The 25,563-nt window shown below is 44.9% G+C and overlaps 2 protein-coding genes across 2 annotated transcripts in view; both read left to right on the top strand.

The window, feature by feature from the left end:
- LOC143768300 (uncharacterized) overlaps positions 1–25,563 on the top strand; it is a 401,106-nt gene that overhangs the window by 254,238 nt on the left and 121,305 nt on the right. The gene's annotated exons all lie outside the window — the stretch shown is intronic.
- Positions 1–25,563, top strand: part of LOC143767131 (uncharacterized) — a 94,912-nt gene that overhangs the window by 15,567 nt on the left and 53,782 nt on the right. The window contains exons 2-3 of the mRNA XM_077255154.1: positions 10,997–11,215; positions 17,081–17,133. Coding sequence (XP_077111269.1) covers positions 10,997–11,215; positions 17,081–17,133 — 272 coding nt within the window. The remainder of the gene's footprint in view (positions 1–10,996; positions 11,216–17,080; positions 17,134–25,563) is intronic.

Here is a 25,563-nt window from a genome sequence, read left to right as displayed (position 1 = left end):
CACAATCTCTATGCGGAGGGAGCGAATTGAGCTTAGGCTCCTCAAAAACATCCCTATAGTCAGACAAAAACGCAGGGATCTCAGAAGGAGTAGATGAAGCGATTGAAATCGGAGGTGCATAATCATGAACCCCCTGACATCCCCAGCTTAACACAGACATTGTTTTCCAGTCCAGGACAGGATTATGAGTTTGTAACCATGGCAGACCAAGCACTAGTACATCATGTAAATTATACAGTACAAGGAAGCGAATCACCTCCTGATGAACGGGAGTCATGCGCATGGTCACTTGTGTCCAATACTGCTGTTTATTCATAGCCAATGGTGTAGAGTCAATTCCCTTCAGAGGAATAGGAACTTCCAGAGGTTCCAGACTAAAACCGCAGCGTTTAGCAAATGACCAATCCATAAGACTCAGGGCAGCGCCCGAATCCACATAGGCATCGACGGAAATGGAAGACAGTGAAAAAATCAGAGTCACAGACAAAATGAACTTAGGCTGCAGAGTACCAATGGCAAAAGATTTATCAACCCTTTTTGTGCGTTTAGAGCATGCTGATATAACATGAGCTGAATCACCACAATAAAAACACAATCCATTTTTCCGCCTATAATTTTGCCGTTCACTTCTGGACTGAATTCTATCACATTGCATAGTCTCAGGTGCCTGTTCAAAAGACACCGCCAACTGGTGCACGGGTTTGCGCTCCCGTAAACGCCGATCAATCTGAATGGCCATAGCCATCGACTCATTCAGACCTGTAGGCGTAGGGAACCCCACCATAATATCCTTAATGGCCTCGGAAAGACCATTTCTGAAGTTTGCAGCCAGGGCGCACTCATTCCACTGAGTAAGCACCGACCATTTCCGAAATTTTTGACAATATATTTCCGCTTCATCATACCCCTGAGAGAGGGCTAATAAAGCCTTTTCAGCCTGAATCTCCAGGTTGGGTTCCTCATAGAGCAATCCCAATGCCAGAAAAAACGCATCCACATTGAGCAATGCAGGATCCCCTGGTGCCAATGCAAATGCCCAATTCTGAGGGTCGCCTCGCAGGAAAGATATTACAATCTTGACCTGTTGAGCAGGGTCTCCAGAGGAGCGAGATTTTAAAGAAAGAAACAATTTACAATTGTTCCTGAAATTCAGGAAGGTAGATCTATCTCCAGAAAAGAACTCTGGAATAGGAATTCTAGGTTCAGACATGGGAGTGTGAACAACAAAATCCTGTATGTTTTGAACTTTTGCCGCGAGATTACTCAGGCTGGAAGCCAAACTCTGGACATCCATGTTAAACAGCTAATATCAGAGCCATTCAAGGGTTAAGAGGAGGTAAGAAGCAGCTAGACAGCAATTAAGGGCTAGGCAGCAAAACTCTGAAGGAAAAAAAAAAAAAAAATTTCCCTTAAACACTTTTTTTTCTCCTGCTTCAGCCCAAACAATTAACACTTTGTTGGCCGGCTATACTGTCATGAATCCCAATGGCTAGGGATTGCAAGGGACAAGCAAAGTAATACAAAATATCGGACGAGCTCTAGGGTGATGGAACCTGGGCTGACCGCTGCCCTACGCCTGACAAACGCAACTAGAGATAGCCAGGGAGCGTGCCTACGTTGGTTCTAGACGCCACGCACCAGCCTAAGAGCTAACTAGTACTGCAGAGAAAATAAAGACCTCACTTGCCTCCAGAGGAATGAACCCCAAAAGGTATAGTTGCCCCCCACATGTATTGACGGTGAAATGAGAGGAAGGCACACACATAGAGATGATATATATAGGTTCAGCAAATTGAGGCCCGCTGTAAACTAGAAAGCAGAACGATACAAAAGGGGTCTGAGCGGTCAGCAAAAAACCCTAATCAAAAAACCATCCTGAGATTACAAGAACCCATGTGCCAACTCATGGCACATGGGGAGAACCTCAGTCCACTAGAGCTACCAGCTAGCATAGAGACATAATAAGCAAGCTGGACAAAAAAACCAACAACTGAAAATCAGCACTTAGCTTATCCTGAAAGATCTGGGAGCAGGTAGGCAGGAACCAAACAGAGCACATCTGAATACATAGATAGCCGGCAAGGGAATGACAGAAAGGCCAGGTAAAATAGGAAACACCCAGCCTCTGATGGTCAGGTGGAAACCAAAGGCCGCAACCCCCAAAGTCACCCAGTACCAGCAATAACCACCAGAGGGAGCCCACAAACAGAATCCACAACAGAGGTGCTCCTGGAAACTGTAAATCTCTTTCTCGGTATCTTTGTGGCTCCTCGAACTAACACAGGACAGCCACCCTCGCTGCACCCGGAAAAGTCTGTCAAATCTCACAAGGCTGGGGTCCTCTCTTGCAGCTATATCAGGACACAGTTCTCCTCTCTTGCAGCTATCAGCACAAAGTTCTCTCTGCAGCAGCCTCAGCTTACACAAACAGTTCAGGCTCCACCCCTGCCATCTGCACAGTCCAGTCCATTCATACAGTCTATTGCAGGGAAGAAGCAGAACATTCCATCATGCCAGACAAGGGGTGCAGTCTCTTAAAGTACCAGCATGTTCCTTACTGTTCATAACAGCACCATCCTCCTACAGAACCACGATGTTCAGGCATGGCCTTGTGTGAACTCGCCTCAGAGCCGCCACCAGGTTCCAGCCATTGTCACACAAGACCATGCCTGGCTGTAGGTTCAGCGGTGTCAGCCACAGATCTGCCTGCACTTTCAGAGCTGTCCACAACTCTTCAGCATTGTGCGGTTTGTCAACTAAGCATATTAGCTTCAGCACAGCTTTTAGGCACATGGCTGAGGCAGTGCTGGAGTGCTTCCAGCTTGTGACTGATGTGGTAATTTCGGAGATGGAGGCTGAGGAGGAGGAAGTGCAGGAGCTGTAGACTGTGTGTGGGCAACCCTGATTGATGTAGGGCCCGCAATCCTCGGCATCGGGAGTATGTGTTCCATCACAAGGTCCGACTGGGTCCAAGCTTCTACTATGTTAAGCCAGTGTGCAATCAGTGAAATGTACGGTCCCTGCCCACAAGCACTTGTCCACGTGTCCGTGGTTACATGGACTTTCCCAGTAACAGCATTGTTGAGGGCACGGGTAATGTTGTGGGACATGTGCTTGTGTAATGTTGGGATGGCACACTATGAGAAATAGTGGCGGCTGGGCACTGAATAAATTGGGATGGCCTCCCCTATCAGGTTGCGGAAAGTTTCCATCTCCACGAGCCTAAAAGGTAATATTTCAAGTGCAAACAGATGAGAAATATGTGAATTTACTACTGTGGCCTGTGGTGCGGTGGCTGCATATTTCCGCTTGCGTTCCAATGACTGGGGTATGGACAACTGAAGGCTGCGCTAGGACAAGGACGTGGACGTGCTTCATGATGATGCTAGTTGAGTGTGGGCAACGACATGTGCAGGACAGGAGGCATCTTTACATGCACCGTGGACAGTGGATTGGCTTGCATGTACAACAGTGGAAGAAGCAGTGGTGTCACCCGCAGACACTGTTCCTGGAGCCTGTGGTTCAGCCCACAAAGTCGGATGCTTTGCTGCCATGTGCCTGATCATAAGGGTGGTGGTCAAGCTGGTAGTTTTCCTACCCCTCCTGATGCGGGCATGGCAGGTGGTGCAAATGGCCTGTTTGGGGTTATCGGCAGAGTCTTAAAAAACAACCAGACTTGGGAAGATCTAAGAATTGGACTGGCAACTTCTGTCATGTTGGTGTCACGGGGAATGGTTGCCCCACCTTCTGTCTGCAGCCACCACACTGTTTTTCCTGCCTGTTGGGGTGCTACACCTTACTATATCATCCACTACCTCGTCTTACACTTCCGCACCCTAGTCCTCTTTCTGACTTTCTGGCAATTGTTCTAGAACTGGGGTAACACACAGCAAAAAAAGGTGAATGTAGCCCTGAAATGCCACAATTTGTAGCCCACAGATAGATGAGGCGTGTCACGGAGATACCACACTGTAAAATATGTGGCCTGTATTTTTATTTTTTACAGCAAAATAGTGTTCAGAACTAGGTTATTACACAGCAAAAAAGGTGAATGGAGGCACCCCCTGACGAAGCTGACGCGAAACGCGCGTTGGGGCAACGGTGCTCTTCATTTCTGACGCCAGCAACCGGGTAAGAGGATAGGGAAGGGTGGACTGGCATGATTAATTTATTTACGAGCCTGTGTACAGGGCTTTTTGTACTTTTCCACGCGGCCTCACTTACCCTTGACTCGGTGCCCGTTTTTACTGTTTACATTATGCATATAATAATTTCTTGTATCTATGGCGTTTTTTAGTGAACAGCACTGTTTTTTCGGTCTGTACTGCCTACCTTTGTCTGAAGTCCTATGTATCGTTTTATAAAAGTATTGTGATACATGTTTGTTCTTACTCACCTAAATATTTTTTGGGCAGGAAAATGGTGTCAAGAAATTGTATAAAACGCTCCAAAAAAATGTTACAGTACCACAAAAAAATGGCAGAATTTTCTGTGCACTCAGATGTGATCACTAGGACGGGCAAACCCATATAAAATAGCTGGATTTTTACGCTGAACTATGAAAAGGATCTGGCTGTAGTCTGCAGTGTCAACAAGCAAATGGGGAAAAAAGGGGCTCTGGATTGCTTTGGAATAAAATAATCAGGATTAAGATGCAAAAAACATTATTCCTGGCCACTGACACCTGGGGCTATGTATATATGTAACTGGCAGCAGCAGACAGTAATGGAATGGACCATCTAGGTGTATGCAGTGATATCTATATACCCACATACGGTGCCTGCAGGCCTTGTACTGATATGTATAGAGCCACATACACTCCCTTGCCTACCTAGCACTGCAATCTACAGTTAGGTCCATATATATTTGGACAGAGACGACATTTTTCTAATTTTGGTTATAGACATTTCCACAATGAATTTTAAACAAAACAATTCAGATGCAGTTGAAGTTCAGACTTTCAGCTTTCATTTGAGGGTATCCACATTAAAATTGGATGAAGGGTTTAGGAGTTTCAGCTCCTTAACATGTGCCACCCTGTTTTTAAAGGGACCAAAAGTAATTGGACAATTGACTCCAAGGCTATTTCATGGACAGGTGTGGGCAATCCCTTCGTTATGTCATTCTAAATTAAGCAGATAAAAGGCCTGGAGTTGATCTGAGGTATGGTGCTTGCATTTGGAAGGTTTTGCTGTGAAGTAAACATGCGGTCAAAGGAGCGCTCCATGCAGGTGAAACAAGCCATCCTTAAGCTGCGAAAACAGAAAAAAAACATCCGAGAAATTGCTACAATATTAGGAGTGGCAAAATCTACAGTTTGGTATATCCTGAGAAAGAAAGAAAGCACTGGTGAACTCATTAATGCAAAAAGACCTGAGCGCCCACGGAAGACAACAGTGGGGGATGATCGCAGAATAATCTCCATGGTGAAGAGAAACTTCTTCACAACAGCTAACCAAGTGAACAACACTCTCCAGGAGGTCGGCGTATCAATATCCAAATCTATCATAAAGAGAAAACTGCATGAAAGTAAATGCAGAGGGTTCACTGCACGGTGCAAGCCACTCATAAGCATCAGGAATAAAAAGGCTAGACTGGACTTTGCTAAAAAAACATCTAAAAAAGCCAGCACAGTTCTGGAAGAACATTCTTTGGACAGATGAAACCAAGGTCAACCTCTACCAGAATGATGGAAAGAGAAAAGTATGGCGAAGGCGTGATACAGCTCATGATCCAAAGGATACCACATCATCTGTAAAACATGGCGGAGGCAGTGTGATGGCTTGGGCATGCATGGCTGCCAGTGGCACTGGGTCACTAGTGTTTATTGATGATGTGACACAGGACAGAAGCAGCCGAATGAATTCGGAGGTATTCAGAGCCATACTGTGTGCTCAGATCCAGCCAATTGCAGCAAAACTGATTGGTCGTCATTTCATACTACAGATGGACAATGACCCAAAACATAAAGCCAAAGCAACCCAGGAGTTTATTAAAGCAAAGAAGTGGAATATTCTTGAATGGCCAAGTCAGTCACCTGATCTCAACCCTATTGAGCATGTATTTCACTTGTTAAAGACTAAACTTCAGACAGAAAGGCCCACAAACAAACATCAACTGAAAACCACCGCAGTGAAGGCCTGGCAGAGCATCAAAAAGGAGGAAACACAGCGTCTGGTGATGTCCATGAGTTCAAGACTTCAGGCAGTCATTGCCAACAAAGGGTTTTCAACCAAGTACTAGGAATGAACATTTTATTTAAAATTATTTAATCTGTCCAATTACTTTTGGTCCCTTTAAAAACAGGGAGGCACATATTAAAGAGCTGAAACTCCTAAACCCTTCATCCAATTTTAATGTGGATACCCTCAAATGAAAGCTGAAAGTCTGAACTTCAACTGCATCTGAATTGTTTTGTTTAAAATTCATTGTGGTAATGTTTATAACCAAAATTAGAAAAATGTTGTCTGTGTCCAAATATATATGGACCTAACTGTATATACTCCGTAATTAGTCCTTAGAAGGACTGTTGGTTTTGCGGGATTTGTGGATTCTATGATGGTAGACCCTCACTAACCGAAAACCCCCCACATCTGACCCTATCTCGGCAGAAGCTCTCCCTACACTGTCTGATTCCAGAGCTGAATGCGACGAGCAGGGCGGTGCCAGGTCCCTTATAGACCTGATGATGCTGTGCGGCCAGCCAATCACTGTAATGCCACAACCAACATGGCTACAGCATTACAGTGCGTAGTAGACAATCCCTGCATGTTTATTGGCTCTCTAAAGAGCGCCAAACATGGAGAGTGGGGACCTGATCTCCTGCCGAGCAAACCCGGAAATGCTCGGTGCTCGCCGAGTACAGCGATGCTCGGGCTAGTAACGACCATTACCGAGTATGCTCGCTCATCACTAGTGTAGTTCGTTCCCCCAGTTTTTTCATTGTTTCCGGCATCCAAGGAGCTCCTCCAATGGATCCTCCATTCTGTAGCCTGAGTGATCAGCCGACGCTCTTTGTATCGCATTATTCACCTCATCAACAACACCTCCCTCATTTTCCCTCTCTCCCATTCACTACACATTCTATCAGCTTCCACCATAGTAGCTTGACCCCGATACATGCTCACTAGGTTTATGTCTCCTGTTACCAGAACAGCCGCGATCAGGAACCAACACGCGCTCTTCGAATAGACAGCCGTCACATACAAGACCCAATCACATTCTTGTGTTGTCAGCACTTCCATTTCTCACTATGTAACACCCCAGGCTGACATTCATTCTTATTACTTACTAACCATTGGGTTACGGATTTGTCTTCTGGTTCTATGGATTCTTTTCCAATAATCCTATTTTTTCAGTCCAATGCTGATCCATCAAGTTCACTAGTGGTGCACAGCTTTACACCACTATACCTGTGACTTCAGAACCTTCCAGAACACCAGGTCACATCTCATATAGGAAACTACTGACACAACTCAATAACACCATTTATAAATGATTTATTTACTGGCCAGAACTTTCTCATTCACATCACATACATGTTTATTCATTCTTTTAGGTGACCTCACTTCATTCATAAGGACTTTTTAATATAATTAATGTATGTAAATGTTTATTCTTTTTTTCATGAATCATAATTTATCTTTGACGGACTTTCTCCTGAACTTTGACATATTGTGCTTTGTTTGGCTTTTTTTTCTTTTCATAAAGACGGCATATAAAGCGTTCCAAGCTTGACATGTTCATCCGCTATCAGGTTTGTCCTGAGGAAGAGGTCCTGCGTGATTGTGAAACGCGTTGACTTTGAAAACCTATTTGAATAAACGTTTTTAAGGAAATCTCCATATTTGATGGTCTTCATCAGCAGTGCAGGTACAGACACATTATACCCGGATCAGCTATTCTGCTCGGTCTTTGGCCCCGTGTCCGGCAGCAGCTGATTTATGCATTGAACATGTTGCTGAGGTGCCGCTCTATCAGGTGAGTGTAAAGGTACCGTCACACTCAGCGACGCTGCAGCGATAGCGACAACGATGCCGATCGCTGCAGCGTCGCTGTTTGATCGCTGGAGAGCTGTCACACAGACCGCTCTCCAGCGACCAACAATGCCGAGGTCCCCGGGTAACCAGGGTAAACATCGGGTTGCTAAGCGCAGGGCCGCGCTTAGTAACCCGATGTTTACCCTGGTTACCAGCGTAACAGTAAAAAAACCAAACACTACATACTCACCTGCGCGTCCCCCAGCATCTGCTTCCTGACACTGACTGAGCTCCGGCCCTAACAGCACAGAGGTGACGTCACCGCTGTGCTTTCACTTTCACTTTAGGGCCGGCGCTCAGTCAGTGTCAGGAAGCAGACGCTGGGGGACGCGCAGGTGAGTATGTACTGTTTGTTTTTTTTACTTTTACGCTGGTAACCAGGGTAAACATCGGGTTACTAAGCGCGGCCCTGCGCTTGGTAACCCGATGTTTACCCTGGTTACCAGTGTAAAACATCGCTGGTATCGTTGCTTTTGCTTTCAAACACAACGATACACGGCGATCGGACGACCAAATAAAGTTCTGGACTTTATTCAGCGACCAGCGACATCACAGCAGGATCCTGATCGCTGCTGCGTGTCAAACTAAACGATATCGCTAGCCAGGACGCTGCAACGTCACGGATCGCTAGCGATATCGTTACAAGGTCGTTTCGTGTGAAGGTACCTTAATACTCCTCTATTCTCATTGAATCTTGTTATCAGATAAGACCCTATTTTTCGCTTGTTTGTTCCTCAGTATCTCGACTACAAGAAATCTCTGTAAGGCCGGTTTCACACGTCAGTGTCTCCGGTACGTGTGGTAACAGTTTTCTCACGTACCGGAGACACTGACACACGTAGACACATTAAAATCAATGTGTCTCTGCAGATGTCATTGATTTTTTGCAGACCGTGTGTCCGTGTGCAAAACACGGAGACATGTCAGTGTTCGTGGGAGCGCACGGATCACACGGACCCAGTAAAGTCAATGGGTGCATGTCAACACGTACCGCACACGGATGCCGTCCGTGTGCCGTCCGTGTGCGTTTTTAAAATTTGAGGGTTAACATTCGAAGCAATTGTATCAATAGCAGACAGGTGTCTAGACATTGAGTGGCCCAAAGTTTACCATAAGTCTACACATCATTTTAGGCTCTGAGGTGAAGATGTCAAGTTATCAGAGTGCGGGCATCTTTATACTCTGCTGACTGGATAATATTATGGCCTCCCGTGTGGACACAGAGCGGCTTATAAGTTTGGTGGAGCAACATGCTGAACTATGGGACACACGATGCGAAGGATACCATGACAGGCTGGTGATTGAACGTGGTTGGTTTGCTGTAGCTGAGCAGCTGTACCCCAGACCTGGTTGGTCCACATATTCTCCAGCAAAGAAGGCCAATTTTGGTAAGCTACCCCATAGATGTTCCTTGTTTAATTTAACATGGAATTCATAGAAACACATTAAACTACTTCATATTGTGCTTTATATATGTTATGGTCCATGTCTTATCATCCTAAGCATTCGGCTTATGTGTTGTTAAGCTTTATATTTACTTGGACCTTATCATATACACTTTACAATATTCTTAGTACTTTCCAGTATGTTCCCTGTGTTTAATATCATAATTACTCATGAACCATGCTTGTTAGAAATTGCAGATAAATGCAGTGTCTGTGGCAGCATTTTATTTCTGGTGTGTATCTGTATATTGTGAAAAGTGTAGTTTTCATGTTTGCAAACACGAGTGAATACCTAGGTAACTCAAGGCCTAGTTGTCTGGCATGTGCCCCAACTGCATTTTTTGTCCACACTTCCCTGCCGGAACAAAACGTGTTCCATCATGTTTTGCACTATGAACTGTCTTCAAGCATATCTCCATAGATGTCTAACATTATTTTTTATTATGCGGAACAATGTTTTTTTGTGGTATATCTGTTAATTGACCGGTGTACTATATGCAAAAAGTGTTGCCCTAAAAGTCTCTTTTTTTGGGGGGGAAAAAAAAAAAAATATATATTTGAAAGAATATAATGTTAAACATCTAAGGATCAACATGTGCTGAATGCCATTTTGCAAACAACATACACAAAAAATCGAACATAGTAGCTCCTTGGAGTGTTTGATTTGAACATGTCTTGCTGGGCACACCACAGTTTGTGTGTGACCGATTGCAATCAAATGTTTACACTTAATGTCATCATACACAATTATTCACACACGTGAAGCCCCTACATATGGCTAATGGTCTTTGCTAATTATGGTAATGTTTGTGTTGTAATACCTGCAGGCTGTTTTTGACAACCGTTTATAACAGTGCTCATGCTAGTCAAATCCTATTTTTAAAAATAACAACATGGTGCTAAATGGTGACACAATTCTTAGTCTCAATGGCAAGGGATTAGCCTTTTTTTATAAAAATGTATTTTGGGACCAGGCATGATGATCCAAAGCATAATACTTTTAAACTCCAACATTTAATGAATATTTGGCCATTATTGGGAATGTGACTTGTTGTGTTTCATCTTTTCCAACAGTTGCTTTGGTTAAACGGTGATGGCGGTCAGCAAGGGACCAGTTTAGGCGGGAATTTAATCCCCTCCCTTCCACGTCAGGTGCTTCCAAAAAACGCCAATATGTGTTCTCAAGAAACTTAGCCTTTCTTCGCCCAATCCTGGAGCTAAATCCGTAAGTGTCACTGTGTATGATTGTCCCAACATATTAAACTAACTATGCTGTATTTCACACATTTTAAAATATTCTACATTTTTCTAAAGTCTGGAAAATCTTTGATCACTAGTTATCATTCAGAAGTACATTTGTGCTTTCAAGAATCATTATGTTTATATGTTCAATTAACCAAGACAAACATGTTAAAAATATAACTTCATTATTTACATTAAAAAGGGTTTTGGAATGTTAATTAGGATTAGTTTAACATTGTGACATAAACTGTTAATGTTATTTTATCCTAGGACTGATGAGAACCTTGAGGACTCTGATGAATCGCCAACAACAGCAAGATCAGTGCTATGTACCTCGGCATCGGAGACCGAAGCCCCAGCAGAACCCCACTCCATCAACGCAGCCTGATGAGCAGGTGTCTGATGCTGCCAAAGTATCCACTGATGCTGGTCCTGAAAGCACAAAGAACAGCCCCAACAACATCACAAACAGCAGCCCCAGCACCACAGGCAACATCAACAGCCAATCTACCTCAGTATCTAACACACACTCTCTGAGATAGGGAAACCAGGCGACATGAACAGCCACGTATGCTGCCCGAGCTCATTGATGCTAGAGTTTTATCCATACTCAATTCCATGACACCAGAAAATTCTGTTGATCGGTTTTGTCGCTCCCTGTCTCCTTGCCTTGGCAAAGTTCCTGATGGACAGCAGGAACGAGTACGTGCTGCAATCTTGACCCTCATTGCTGCAAGCCAAAGAGAGCCGGAACCAAACCAGGTGCTAGGTCCCATTGAACAATGGCGAGCTGCCCAGCATCAAATACAGATGCCATCTGCTAACAATATACCAAATGCACAAAATGTAGGTACACAACACAGGAAAGGCCTGCACCCTCGTCCATGCTTACACCTCCTGCTGTAAGACCTAGTTATCCCCAAATGTCTGCTCCTGTTTGGTTTCCTCCTGCCCATTGCTACACACATGATTATGGGCAAATGTCTGCTCCTACCTCAGTGCCTCATGCCCGTGACAGTAGCCAGCAATATGGGCAAATGTCTGCTCCTACCTCTGTGCCTCATGCCCGTGACAGTAGCCAGCAATATGGGCAAATGTCTGCTCCTACCTCTGTGCCTCATGCCCGTGACAGCAGCCAGCAATATGGGCAAATGTCTGCTCCTACCTCTGTGCCTCATGCCCGTGACAGTAGCCAGCAATATGGGCAAATGTCTGCTCCTCCCTCAATGCCTCATGCCCGTGCCACAACTCAGCAATATTGGCAAAGGTCTGATCCAAGCACCACCTACAGCCAACATTATGAATCAAGGTCCTCCAGCATGTCTGTGGGTGATAGTAGTGTTGCTCATTTTGCTAGTACACAGCCCTACAATCTGCCATCAAAGCACCAGACACATATGGTCACCCAGTTTGGTCCGGCCAACCGTATGGCAAGATGTGAAACCTATAGTAGTTCCCAATTATATGTGAGACCGATTCGTCAGTCACAACCTACTTTACCTCACCCACAAAGTGCTTCTCAAATCTTTGAAAATGAGTCTTTCAAAACACAACCTTATAACCCATCTACATCTGTACCAGCATCAGTTTTGCACAATGAACCTCCTCAAACAACCACATGCCAGGCCACAGTGCCTACAGGACAAATGCCCACACCCTCAACCAGCCCGAACGTGTCAGCGCAGAAAATACCACGGATGAATCTTTCTCAAGTCATGGAGACTTTGTAGATTTATGAGTAACCTAAATATGTTACCTTCATTTTTTGGAAAAAGTTAGCTTTATTTTGCCGACACAATCGGCTGACTAAATGTGTTGTTTGAAAAATAAACAACATTGTTAAAGTGTTAATATGTCTGGTTTATTTGTCAATGTTTATGTAATTTTAACACTACTTTATTGATATGAGTGTAATCATAATTGTTGATACATTTAACGAAGACACCATACCTGTCCACTGTTATGTCCCACTAAATCATCCATATCTTGGCCATACACAATTTACAAACAGGATGGTGGTAAGATTAATCTGTCAGGGATTCCAAAAAATGAGAAAGGAGGAGATGGTGGTGGTGCACGCAGCTTCATTGACTATCATTGAGGTAATTGAAGTTGCGCCCTCTCTAAGCCTCAACAGCGTTGAGCTATTGACCATGGCAAAATAGCAGTGTAAATCTACTCATCAATTACAGTATGTCTGAACAACATGATTGAATGGTTACCCACTCTTCTTACAGAACACAGTCAATGAGTGAGGCTCTTAGGTATTTGTTGGTCGTCTCCAATTATCTTAGCAAATACATACTTTAATACATGGCATATTTCGGACACACACAGTAAACACATTATAATGAGGTATTAGTTATTTGTTAGGGGTAACAATGAGGGTTTGAGACACCCATGTATCAGTTATCCACATCAAATGTAAGCTCGCAACCCACGTCAAGGGTCCTCATTGCCTTGCGAGTCCCTAACCAATTTGTAATGAAAGGAAACTAAAAAAGGGTAAATAATAAATAAACACTCTTGGACAGAATACATTTTTAAGTGTAGCATTAGATGGGCTCCTCCATTTGCCATTGCACACTACCCTCTGGTGTTATAAAAAAATCTGCAAAAATATTCTGCACTCTAAGGGCAGAGTGAGACACTCGAGAACCATGGTCTCTATCCTCTGGTAAGGCTACATTAACCACTCTCCCATCATCAACATCATCCAAGGATGGTTCTTGTTGTCGGCAGAAATTATGCAAAAGAACGGTAGCCTTTATGACTGCCTGGACATTTTGGGGATGCATTTGGATTTGGGTTTCAAAAATACGCCATCTTGAAGTCAAGATTCCAAAAGCACACTCAACCAATCGACGGGCTTTCATCAGTCGAGTGTTAAAAATTCTTCTCCGGTTGTCCAAACCTCGATGTGAAAATGGTCTCAGAACATGCCTTGAGAGCGCAAAACCCTCATCGGCAACCATGATAAATGGTGCAGGTGGGCCTGACGCACCAGGAAGCACACATGGTTGTGGCAGATTTAAATTAGTGTCAGCAAGTCGCCGAGCTAATCTGGAAGGTCTAAAGATGCGAGCATTAAAGGCACTCCCATATGCCCCAATGTCAGCAACAACAAAACAGTAGTTGCTGTCAGCTACAGCCAGGAGCACAACGGAAAAATATTTTTTATAATTAAAATAACGAGAACCCGAGTTTGGCGGCTTTTTGACACGAATGTGTTTACCATCCAGGGCACCAATGCAGTTTGGGAACTCCGTGGCTTCCATGAAACCCTGGGAAATCCGCAGCCAGTCTTGTGTGTTTGGCTGAGGCATGAGGTGGCTCTTTAGCTTGTCCCAAATCACATCACAGGTTGAGTGCACAATATGGTTGACGTGCCAAGGAGGAACTCAAAATGAAGTGATGAATATGAGTGTCCAGTAGCCAGGAATCTGTTAACAAAACCATAGTTTGGATGTGAAACAATTGCCATCAATTGTTGGTTATGTTGCTAATTCTAAAAAGGATTACATAGTGAATGTAAGCCAGCACAGATAAACCTAAAATATACACTCACTGGCCACTTTATTAGGTACACCATGCTAGTAACGGGTTGGACCCCCTTTTGCCTTCAGAACTGCCTCAATTCTTCGTGGCATAGATTCAACAAGGTGCTGGAAGCATTCCTCAGAGATTTTGGTCCATATTGACATGATGGCATCACACAGTTGCCGCAGATTTGTCGGCTGCACATCCCTGATGCGAATCTCCCATTCCACCACATCCCAAAGATTTCATGTTGTTTACGCCAAATTCTGACCCTACCATCCGAATGTCGCAGCAGAAATCGAGACTCATCAGACCAAGCAACGTTTTTCCAATCTTCTACTGTCCAATTTCGATGAGCTTGTGCAAATTGTAGCCTCAGTTTCCTGTTCTTAGCTGAAAGGAGTGGTACCCGGTGTGGTCTTCTGCTGCTGTAGCCCATCTGCCTCAAAGTTCGACGCACTGTGCATTCAGAGATGCTCTTAGGCCTACCTTGGTTGTAACGGGTGGTGATTTGAGTCACTGTTGCCTTTCTATCAGCTCGAACCAGTCTGCCCATTCTCCTCTGACCTCTGGCATCAACAAGGCATTTTCGCCCACAGAACTGCCGCTCACTGGATTTTTTTTCTTTTTCGGACCATTCTCTGTAAACCCTAGAGATGGTTGTGCGTGAAAATCCCAGTAGATCAGCAGTTTCTGAAATACTCAGACCAGCCCTTCTGGCACCAACAACCATGCCACGTTCAAAGGCACTCAAATCACCTTTCTTCCCCATACTGATGCTCGGTTTGAACTGCAGGAGATTGTCTTGACCATGTCTACATGCCTAAATGCACTGAGTTGCCGCCATGTGATTGGCTGATTAGAAATTAAGTGTTAACAAGAAGTTGGACAGGTGTACCTAATAAAGTGGCCAGTGAGTGTATGTTTGCTCCAATAAAACACACACCCATTAATGCACCACACAGGTGTCACTTAGCAGAAACATTTCACAAAGTGGCCATGTTAAGAGTTTGTTTGTGGGCCATACTATTTGCTTGTTAGTAAGAAGATATATCCAAAGTGTGTGTTTGGCTTCATTTGTATGTCAAGGGTTAAACAATACTTGTTTTGCAGTCCCGATTATGGTCATTGTATAACCTAGTGACCTTGAACATTACTAACTAGAGATCTAAACACTTAACCCATTACGATGGTTTGCACGTTATTGGTGGCAATATTATGTGTTGTAACAAAAAACTAACCTCAAAGTTACCAGCAAACGCTCCTCAGGAGAAATGCTGAGTCGCATGCAGGTGTCTTGTCTGAGAAGGTAAAGCCGCAAAACATGAAGTAGGTTGTCAAAGCCGGGAATGGAAACACGACAAAAAGCAACAAACTTCACCGGGTATCTGCTCAGTTCATTATATAATTTGGCAAAATGACCATATGCCCCATGTAGCAACAGTAGAGGGTGAACACATAGCCTCTCTTGCACCTGTGGTTCCTCTTCAAGCATATGGTGGCGAACCCCAAAGCGACGTGATACAAGCCATGCCAACCACGCCTCATTGTCAGTAGACATATTTGTGACACCTAAGGAGTTAGGACAAACCCCTATGATGATATGTCAGTGTCGCAAACTTTTTAGGAACTATTTTAACACATCATCACTAATGGCTCACAGCTTTGCTAGTTTAAACCCTTTAATTAATGCCTTAACCCCTCATATGGACCTTGAAAACTTTGTGTGTGATACGTATGCACACGGACAGCACATGGACAACGCACGGATGACAAAAACGAACACACGGACAGCACACGGATGGCCTACGTGAGCTCACGGACACTGATAACTCCGGTACCGATTTTTCCAGTACCGGAATTATCTGGACGTGTGGGACAGGCCTAATGCTTTCAGGTTACTTAGTTAGAAGCAATCAAGGACTGCTTGGACCTTAACGGGATCCATCTGAAACCCCAATGCAGAACCCAAATGTCCTGAGAACTGGACCTGCTGTACCACAAATTGCCATTTCTCCAGGTTAGCAAATAAATAGTTGTCACGTAGAACCTGGAGAACCTGTCTGACATGCTCACCATGCTCCTCCAGAGTACGTGAGGAACTCAATATATCATCCAGGAAAATTACCACAAATCTTCCAATCAGTGAGAAAAAATATAATTAATGACATTTACAAAGACTGCCGGAGCATTGGTTACCCCGAATGGCAGCATCAAATGTTCAATCTGCCCCTCAGGTGTATTGTGTGCGGTCTTCCATCTGTCACCATGGCGATACGTATAAGGTTATATGCCCCTCTCACGTTACGTCTGTAAAACCATTTATCTCCAGGTAATTGGCTAAACAGGTCAGGTGTAAGGGGTAAAGGACAGGGAAGGTGAGCTGTGATTTTATTACTCTCTCTGAAGTCCAAGCATGGACGCCGCCCTCCATCCTATTACCAAACCCCACAGCGACTGGAGAGGGGCATGGCCGTATATGACCCTTAGCCGGACACTGGAAGGGGGTAAATAAGCGAGATTTCGGCATTTTAGCCCCCGGTGTGGAGGCGATAGCACAATCATATGCCGCCATATACTAGACGTCCGGTAACCGGTGATAATCCCCTCATGTGTGGGGTCTATTTGTCTCCAGAGAAATCACACGTTACATTCCACACAGAACATTGTGGAGAAAAGGCGGCGCGAGGTGATTGTGCCAGTAGTGAGGGCGAATAATGGCGGGAATGTCACTGACTGAGGAGAAGTCTCCATGTAGCGTCTTCACTGCGGATCACGTGACCCCTGACTCCTCCCCCTGTGACCTCATCACAGGTCCTGTGCGCACAGAGCAGCCATATCTGTGGAGTGCGGCTCTGCAGGTGGAGGTATGTGGAGATTCCCCAGTACTGAGCGCAGCCGGGGACATTAACCCCTTCTGCACGGAGGAGACTCTTTATAAGAACCATAACGTTGTTGTTCTGTTTCCTGTAATAGATACATACGAGCCAACTATGGAGGACAGGAAGTGAGGGAGCGGAGTGTAGTACAGGGCCCCTTTCTTGGCCCCACACAGTGTAATGCTCCGAGTCCTTATGTAGTATGTATGATGCCCCCCACAGAGTAAAATATTCCCACAGTACCACCTTCAATCACACAGTATAATGTTCCCACAATAGTGGCTTCCCACAGACACAGGACAATGTTTCCACAGGACTGGCATCCCCCCCACACACAGTATATTGTTCTCATAGTACTGCCATCCCCCCACACACAGTATAATGTCCCCACAGTACTGCCATCCCCCCAGTTTCTAATGTTCCCACAGTACTGCCCCCTACATGCACAATATGGTACCATCCACCTCACTGACTACCTCCGACCACCGACAATTAATAAATACTCACTTAGCCTCATTCTTGGTGCAGATACTAATGAACCCAGGATCTATGAGATATTTACCATACGATAGTTGGATAGGCAGGAGTGTATCATCCATAAAGGTAGCCCACTCGGTTGCTATGATGCCTATGAAGTGACAGGGCTCGGTTGGGGTGTGGTATTGGTCACCCTCTCCTTCCCATCATCACAATTTCAGCGATATCCACATTCCCATGACGGTGATACCACTGAATAGATTAGTGAATCGGGGAGTGGAAAGCTCCTGATCCACCATTCAGCCTTCACTTCTGAGTCTGAGACTCCGTGCACTGCAGGCACAATGACGTCACTACATCACACCTGTAGTACTGTAATACTATTGTAGGAACTCTTAAGATTCTGGTAGCATGGGGCAATGAACAGACAGAGACGGGTTTCTTTAGTGCAAAATAGTGTATTTGTAACACAGAAAAAACACACAAACAATATACTGATAACTTGCAATGAAACAAGTCCCTTAGCCATATACAGCAAAACAGAAGAGTTCTTAGGCCAAAGTCCTTGGCAAGGTGAGTGAGACGGGTGACGTGCAGATCCAAACACAGCTGGTGCAGAAAGAGTCAAATCCGGGTATGAAGTAAACACAGGGAAGTCCAGAAACAAGTCCTCAGGTTAATCCCAGGTGTGGGACGAACACGGGTAAGTCCAGAAACAAGTTCATAAGTTTATCTCAGTTGTGGCATAAACACGGGTAAGTCCAGAAACAAGTTCACATAAAGAATTATACTGGTGTAATTTCCAGTAGCTCCCACCGGGGGGAGTAAATAAGGATTAAGTAGCAAACACAGTCTAAGTCCAGCAGCAAAGCCCCAAACACAGTTCCAAACAGAGTTCTTACCCGGAGGAGAGAACCAAGGGTTAAGTTCCCAAGCCAACAGACTGAGAGCGTAACTTACATAGGCAGAGAATGTCCAGAGCCACGGGTAGAAGTACAGCAGACAAGCAGCTGAGCTGATGGAGAAACCAAGCAGAATACTCCAGCAGTGAGGCTGACACCTGACCCGGGTTTTAAACAAATGAACAGGAAGGAGGGCAGACAAAAACAGCAAACTCCATCTTAACAAAGGGCAAAAACATTCACAAGGTAACTTGGAAAACCCGGAATACTGACAAGTACAGAGCCTCAGTACTCACACCGCACAGACCAGAGCAGCGCTCCTCAGGAACCGAGTTGGCTGAGTAGTGTGTGTTTTTTTTCAAATATCAGGAATTGTGGGGGCATCATATTAAGAGAAGAGCTGTTGGGACTCTCATACTGAATGGTTGGTAGGGGCCATTATACTGGGGTTGTGGTGAACTGTATAGTAAATGCCTCCATACTGAGTGGGCTTTTTTATTTTGTGTAGCAGGTTGTGGTGGCGATACTTATAGAGGAGTGAATATGTTCAGAAAATGATCGCCAAACATAAATTCTGCACGGATATGGTACATTCAGATTCATGCTCAGTACCACGAGCATTTTTCTTAAAATCGGAAAAAGTCGGTAACATTTGGTAAAAGACATAATAGAAGCCAACAATACGTGTGCCGCGTTTAGTAAAATCACAGCCACCAATGTGGGAGACTGGGGTTCGAATCCTGGCTCTGCCCTGTTGGACATAATAACCAGTAGTGGTCCATAACACTATGGTGCCTACCTCAATAAACATGAGAGTGTCACGAGAGAGTCATGCCGGCTCAGACGTCGCATGGATTAACAAGGTCCGCATCAGGTGTCGAGGAACCAGGAAAATCTGATAATAAATGGGCTACTGGACCAAACCATACATGGACAAGGCAAGAGAACCTGGATCTGATAAAATGCTACTATAACAGCAGACCAAATGAGAGAGAATATATGAAGCGTATGAGGAAATAGGATAGATACAAGCCCTGCATGTCCACTGACTGAGAACAACTAGTCACCCAACGTTTCAATATCATAAAGAGAAAGCTATTATCACAACTTGAGATGGATCAACTGCACTGCAGATCCACCCCACAAAAAGACCTGGAAGAACATGTGCAACCCCCTGAAGATCCTGATCCAACCCTGCAACTAGATAGCACTTGAGCTGGTCTGAAACAGAAGATCTTAGATAAACTAAATACCATCAATACCAGAGATCGACGGCCAAGGCTCAGCAAAGAAACACCACCAGACAGTATGCTAGAGGATGCCAATAGAGCAGCACTTGCATCAATGCCTACCACCACCATAACTCAAACTAATAACCTGATCTATGCTACTGCCTCAGCAATCATGGAAATGCTTGGCTATACAACCAGCAAGAACAACAGAATTATGTGCTCCCCTTGGAAAAGAAGACTGTAGACAAAGATCAAGGTGCCACAAAGGGAAGTCAGCTAACTACCAGAAATACAGAAGTGTGTAAGGATCAAGAATAAGACCAAGCTGGACAAGTACAAAGGCCTGACCCCAACTGAAGAGACTGCTATACAAAGGCTTACGGCACTCGCTGCAAAACTAGGGAGATACATTAGAGAAGCTGAGGCCAAGAAGATAAATGCCCTGTTCTCCAAAGAACCGTCCAAAGTGTACTCCCAACTACAGAGGAACAGCACAAAGGCAGCAACTCCACCAATAGCAGAGACTGAACAATACTGGAGGAACATATGGGAGAAGGAAAAAACACAACACCAGTGCAATGTGGCTGCAATATTTGAGAATGAAACACAGCAACCACCTAGAGTAAGAACCAGTCACCATTACAGAAGCAGACATCCAACAGCGGGTCAAGAACATGAAGAGCTGGACAGCACCTGGCTCAGACATGATCCTCACCTACTGGCTAAAGAAATTCACAGTGGTACATGAATGCATGGCAAAGCAGATGAACTAACTGCTAGAAGCAGGCCACTACCCAGCTTGGCTAACACAAGGAAGAACAGTGCTGATCATGAAGAATCCTCACAAAGGAACAGTTCCATCCAACTACCACCCAATAACCTGCCTTACAACAACATGGAAACTCCTGTCAGGCATCATAGCCACCAAGCTACAGAACCATATGAACCAGTACATGAATCCAGCTCAGAAAGGCATTGGGACTGACACCAGAGGCTCTAAGTACCATCTCCCAGTATATCAAGCAGTCGCTCAAGACCCAAGATCCAGACAGACCAATCTCAGCACAGCCTGGATTGACTACAGGAAAGCCTATGAATCAATGCCACACACCTGGATCTGTGAATGCTTGGCTCTGTACAATGTCAACAGGAAATTAAGAACCTTCCTCAGAAACTCAATGGGGCTACGGAGAACAACATTAGAAATCAACTCAAGACAACTAGATAAAGTGACCATCAAATGCGGCATATACAAGGTGATGCACTGTCCCCATTGCTGTTCTGCATAGGCTTGAACCCCCTCAGTCAGATAATTACAGAGTCTGGCTATGGATAGAAGTTCAAGAGTGGAAGCACCATCAGGCACCTCCTCTACATGGATGACATCAAGCTGTATGTGAAAAATGTATGAGATATCAATTACTGATCCTCCTGACAAGGATCTACAGTAAAAACATTGGGCTGTGCTTCAGACTGGAGAAGTGCGGTCAGTTGGTAATAAAGAAAGGCAAGGTAGTCAAAACTGATGGAGTGGAATTACCAGCAGGGCATATAGCAGATGTACAGACATGCTGCAAGTACCTTGGCATCCCACAGGGATACGGTAACCATGATGAGGCAAGGAAAGCAGCAACATCCAAATACCATCAAAGGGTAAGACAGGTCCTGAAGAGCCAGCTCAATGGGAAGAATTTAATCTGCGCCATCAATATATATCGCCTGCCAGTTATCAGATACCCTGCTGGCATAGTGTGCTGGCCAAAAGAAGAGATGGAAGTTGCAGATGTGAAAACACGAAAGCTCCTCACAATGCATGGAGGTCTCTACCCTAAGTCTAACACAAAGATTGTATACCAACAGAAAGTAGGGTGGTCGAGGCTTGATAAGCATCCAAGCCACCATCACGGATGAAACAAGGAGTATCCAGGAGTACATCAGAAAAATGGCACCAAAAGATGAGATGCTGAGAGAAAGCCTAAGGCAGCAACAACAGATCTGGAAGGAAGAACAGGAACATGAACCGCCATGGCAAGACAAGCCACTGCATGGGATGTACCATCGACAGATAATGGAGGTGGCTGACATGGAGAAATCCTACCAATGGCTGGAGAAAGCTGGACTCCAAGACAGCACAGAGGCACTAATCATAGCGGCACAAGTAGAGCAAGCACTAAGTACCAGATCCATAGAAGCTGGAATCTACCACACAAGACAAGACCCCAAGGTGCAGACAATGCAAAGAAACCTCAGAAACCATCCAACACATAGTGGCAGGATGCAGAATGTAAGCTGGAACAGCGTATACTGAACACCACAACCAAGTAGCGGGAATTGTATACAGGAACATCTGCACAGCATATGGGCTAATTCCCTCTAAGTCCAGGTGAGAGACCCCAGAAAAAGTGGTGGAGAATGAAAGGGCTAAAATCCTGTGGGACTTCAAGATCCAGACGGATAAGCAGGTGTTGGCTAACCAACCAGACATTGTGATAGTAGACAAGGATCAGAAGACAGCAATGATAATAGATGTGGAGTGCCAAGTGACAGCAACATCACAAAGAAGGAATATGAGAAGATGGAGAAATACCATGGCCTCAAAAGAGAACTGGAGATGTGGAAGGTGAAGGCCACAGTGATTCCAGTGGTCATAGGAGCACTTGGAGCAGTGGGAAGAATGGCTACAACAGATCCCAGGAGCAACATCTGAGGTCTCTGTCCAGAAAAGCGTAATGCTGGGAACAACTAAGATCCTGCAAAAGAACCTTCAAACTCCCAGGTCTCTGATAGAAGACCCTAGAACAAGAAAGGACAATAAAGACCACCCCCATTGGGGGTTAGAAGGATGTTGTTTTTTTTCTATAGATGTCAGTGACACAGTGTATATACACTGTGTGGAGAATTAGTAGGCAAGTTGTTTTTTTGGATCACATGATCCTTTTTATACATGTTGTCCTACTCCAAGCTGTTCAGTCTTGAGAGCCAACTACCAATTATGTAAATCAGGTGATGTGCATCTCTGTAATGAGGAGGGGTGTTGTCTAATGACATCAAAACCCTATGTAAGGTGTGCTTAATTATTAGGCAACTTCCTTTCCTTTGGCAAAATGGGTCAGAAGAGAGATTTGATGGGCTCTGAAAAGTCCAAAATTGTGAGATGTCTTGCAGAGGGATGCAGCAGTCTTGAAATTGCCAAACTTTTGAAGTGTGATCACCGAACAATCAAGAGTTTCATGGCAAATAGCCAACAGGGTCGCAAGAAGCGTGTTGGGCAAAAGAGGCGCAAAATAACTGCCCATGAATTGAGGAAAATCAGGCGTGAAGCTGCCAAGATGCCATTTGCCACCAGTTTTGCCATAATTTAAGAGATGCAACATTACTGGAGTATCAAAAAGCACAAGGTGTGTGATACTCAGGGACATGGCCAAGGTAAGGAAGGCTGAAAAACGACCACCTTTGAATAAGAAACATAAGATAAAACATCAAGACTGGGATAAGAAATATCTTCAGGCTGACTTTTCAAAGGTTTTATGGACTGATGAAATGAGAGTGAGTCTTGATGGGCCAGATGGACGGGCCAGAGGCTGGATCAGTAAATGTTCTGACACTGAAGAGATCAGACGTGTCTGTCTGCTCTCTGCTGGATAAGGACAATAAGGCGCCGTTCTAGTGGCAGCCCATTGCAGCAGCAACAGTTTTAGTTTTATTTAGGAATTATTTTTGTTATGTGTGAACCTTTTTTCTTTCTGAACCTCAGTTTTTGGAACTCTAAGGAACCTTTTCCCCAGTACCTTCTCCTTCTGAACTTCGATCCGCTGGAAGGCTTCCCTTGGATTTATGCTGAACCCTTGGATTTCCCCTTGGATGTTTGCTTCTAAACCTTGGATCCTCTGATTTGTTTCCCCTGGATGCATACTGCTACCCACTGCTTCTGGATGTATGCTTCTGAACCTGGGTTCCTTTGAAATGTTTCCCTTGGATGTTTGCTACTACCCACAGCTATCTGGATTTACAGTGCATTTGTGATCACCTTGCAACTTAGGTCTGGTTTTTATATGCACATACGGCCGGGTGGCCACTACCTGCCTGGGAATTGGCACAGCTATGTCTGGAGGCGTGCACTGTATGCCACTCTGCACGGACATGCTTGGTGCGACTAATATGGCCAAGGTTTTGATGGATGTCTCAAAGTCTGTTCCTAAACGTGTTGCTTACTCAAAGGGCCGACTTCTGGAGCTGTGCAGGCTAATGTCTTCTCCTGCAGTGGGTAGACCACGTGTCCCTAGTGAGGTAAGGCGACCTTTCAGAGGCTGCAGAGCGGGCAAAAAACTAAAGGCAAGGCGAAGACGGTTTAAACCTGTAGTTCCGTCCATCATCATGGGGAATGTTCAATCACTGGGAAATAAGTCGGATGAACTGTTGGCATTAATTCGGACCCAGAGGGATTACAAGGAATGCAGTTTGATGTGTTTTACTGAAACATGGTTACGCGGCGAGATCCCTGACTCGAGTGTTTCAGTACCAGGATTTCACATGGTCCGGGCTGATAGAGACACTATGAAGAGCGGCAAAAAAAGGGCGGAGGAGTTATACTCTACATAAACAATAAATGGTGCAATCAGGGGCGTGTGACAGTGAGGGAGCGCCATTGTTGTCCTAACATTGAATTGCTAGCTGTTGGCCTCAGACCTTACTATATTCCTAGAGAATTCTCGCTTGTTATTGCAATAGTGTTGTACATACCACCAACTGCAAACCATGAGGCTGCAGGTGAAGTGCTGTCAGGAGTCATTGCTTGGCTCCAGCTGAAACACCCCAACTCGCTTACTGTAATCTCTGGGGATTTTAATCGGGCTAAAATTTCAACTGCTCTACCTAAATTCTATCAGTTTGTTAAATGTACAACACGTGACAACATTATTTTGGACTTACTCTATGCGAATGTCAAGAATGCTTATTAGCCGTCTACCCTGCCGCCCTTGGGGAAATCTGATCACAATCTTATACTATTGTCCCCAGTCTACCAACCTGTTGTTAGAAAACAGCCGACTACAATTAAATCAGTTAGAATGTGGAGTCCAACAAATGAACAGGCTTTACAGGATTGCTTTCATCTTACAGACTGGGATGTGTTGCTTGGGACAATGGATGAGTATACAAATGTTAATGAAGTGGTTGGTAGAGTGACTGACTACATTAAAGGTACCTTCACATTAAGTGACGCTGCAGCGATAGCGACAACGATGCCGATCGCTGCAGCGTCGCTGTTTGGTCGCTGGAGAGCTGTCACACAGACCGCTCTCCAGCGACCAACGATGCCGAGGTCCCCGGGTAACCAGGGTAAACATCGGGTTGCTAAGCGCAGGGCCGCGCTTAGTAACCCGATGTTTACCCTGGTTACCAGCGTAAACTGTAAAAAAACAAACAGTACATACTTACATTCGCGTCCCCCGGCGTCCGCTTCCTGCACTGACTGAGCGCCGGCCCTGACAGCACAGCGGTGACATCACCGCTGTGCTGTACTTTCACTTTACGGCGCTCAGTCAGTGTGGGAAGTGGACGCCGGGGGATGCGAAGGTGGGTATGTACTGTTTGTTTTTTTTGACATTTTACGCTGGTAACCAGGGTAAACATCGGGTTACTAAGCGCGGCCCTGCGCTTAGTAACCCGATATTTACCCTGGTTACCAGTGTAAAACATCGCTGGCATCGTTGCTTTTGGTGTCAAACACGATGATACACGCCGGTCTGACGACCAAATAAAGTTCTGAACTTTATTCAGCGACCAGCGATATCACAGCAGGATCCTGA

This window comes from Ranitomeya variabilis, chromosome 4, assembly GCF_051348905.1.
Source record: "Ranitomeya variabilis isolate aRanVar5 chromosome 4, aRanVar5.hap1, whole genome shotgun sequence".
Taxonomy (NCBI): Eukaryota; Metazoa; Chordata; class Amphibia; order Anura; family Dendrobatidae; genus Ranitomeya; species Ranitomeya variabilis.
The sequence above is the reverse complement of the archived record's forward strand: the minus strand, read 5'-3'. Positions and strand labels throughout refer to the sequence as shown.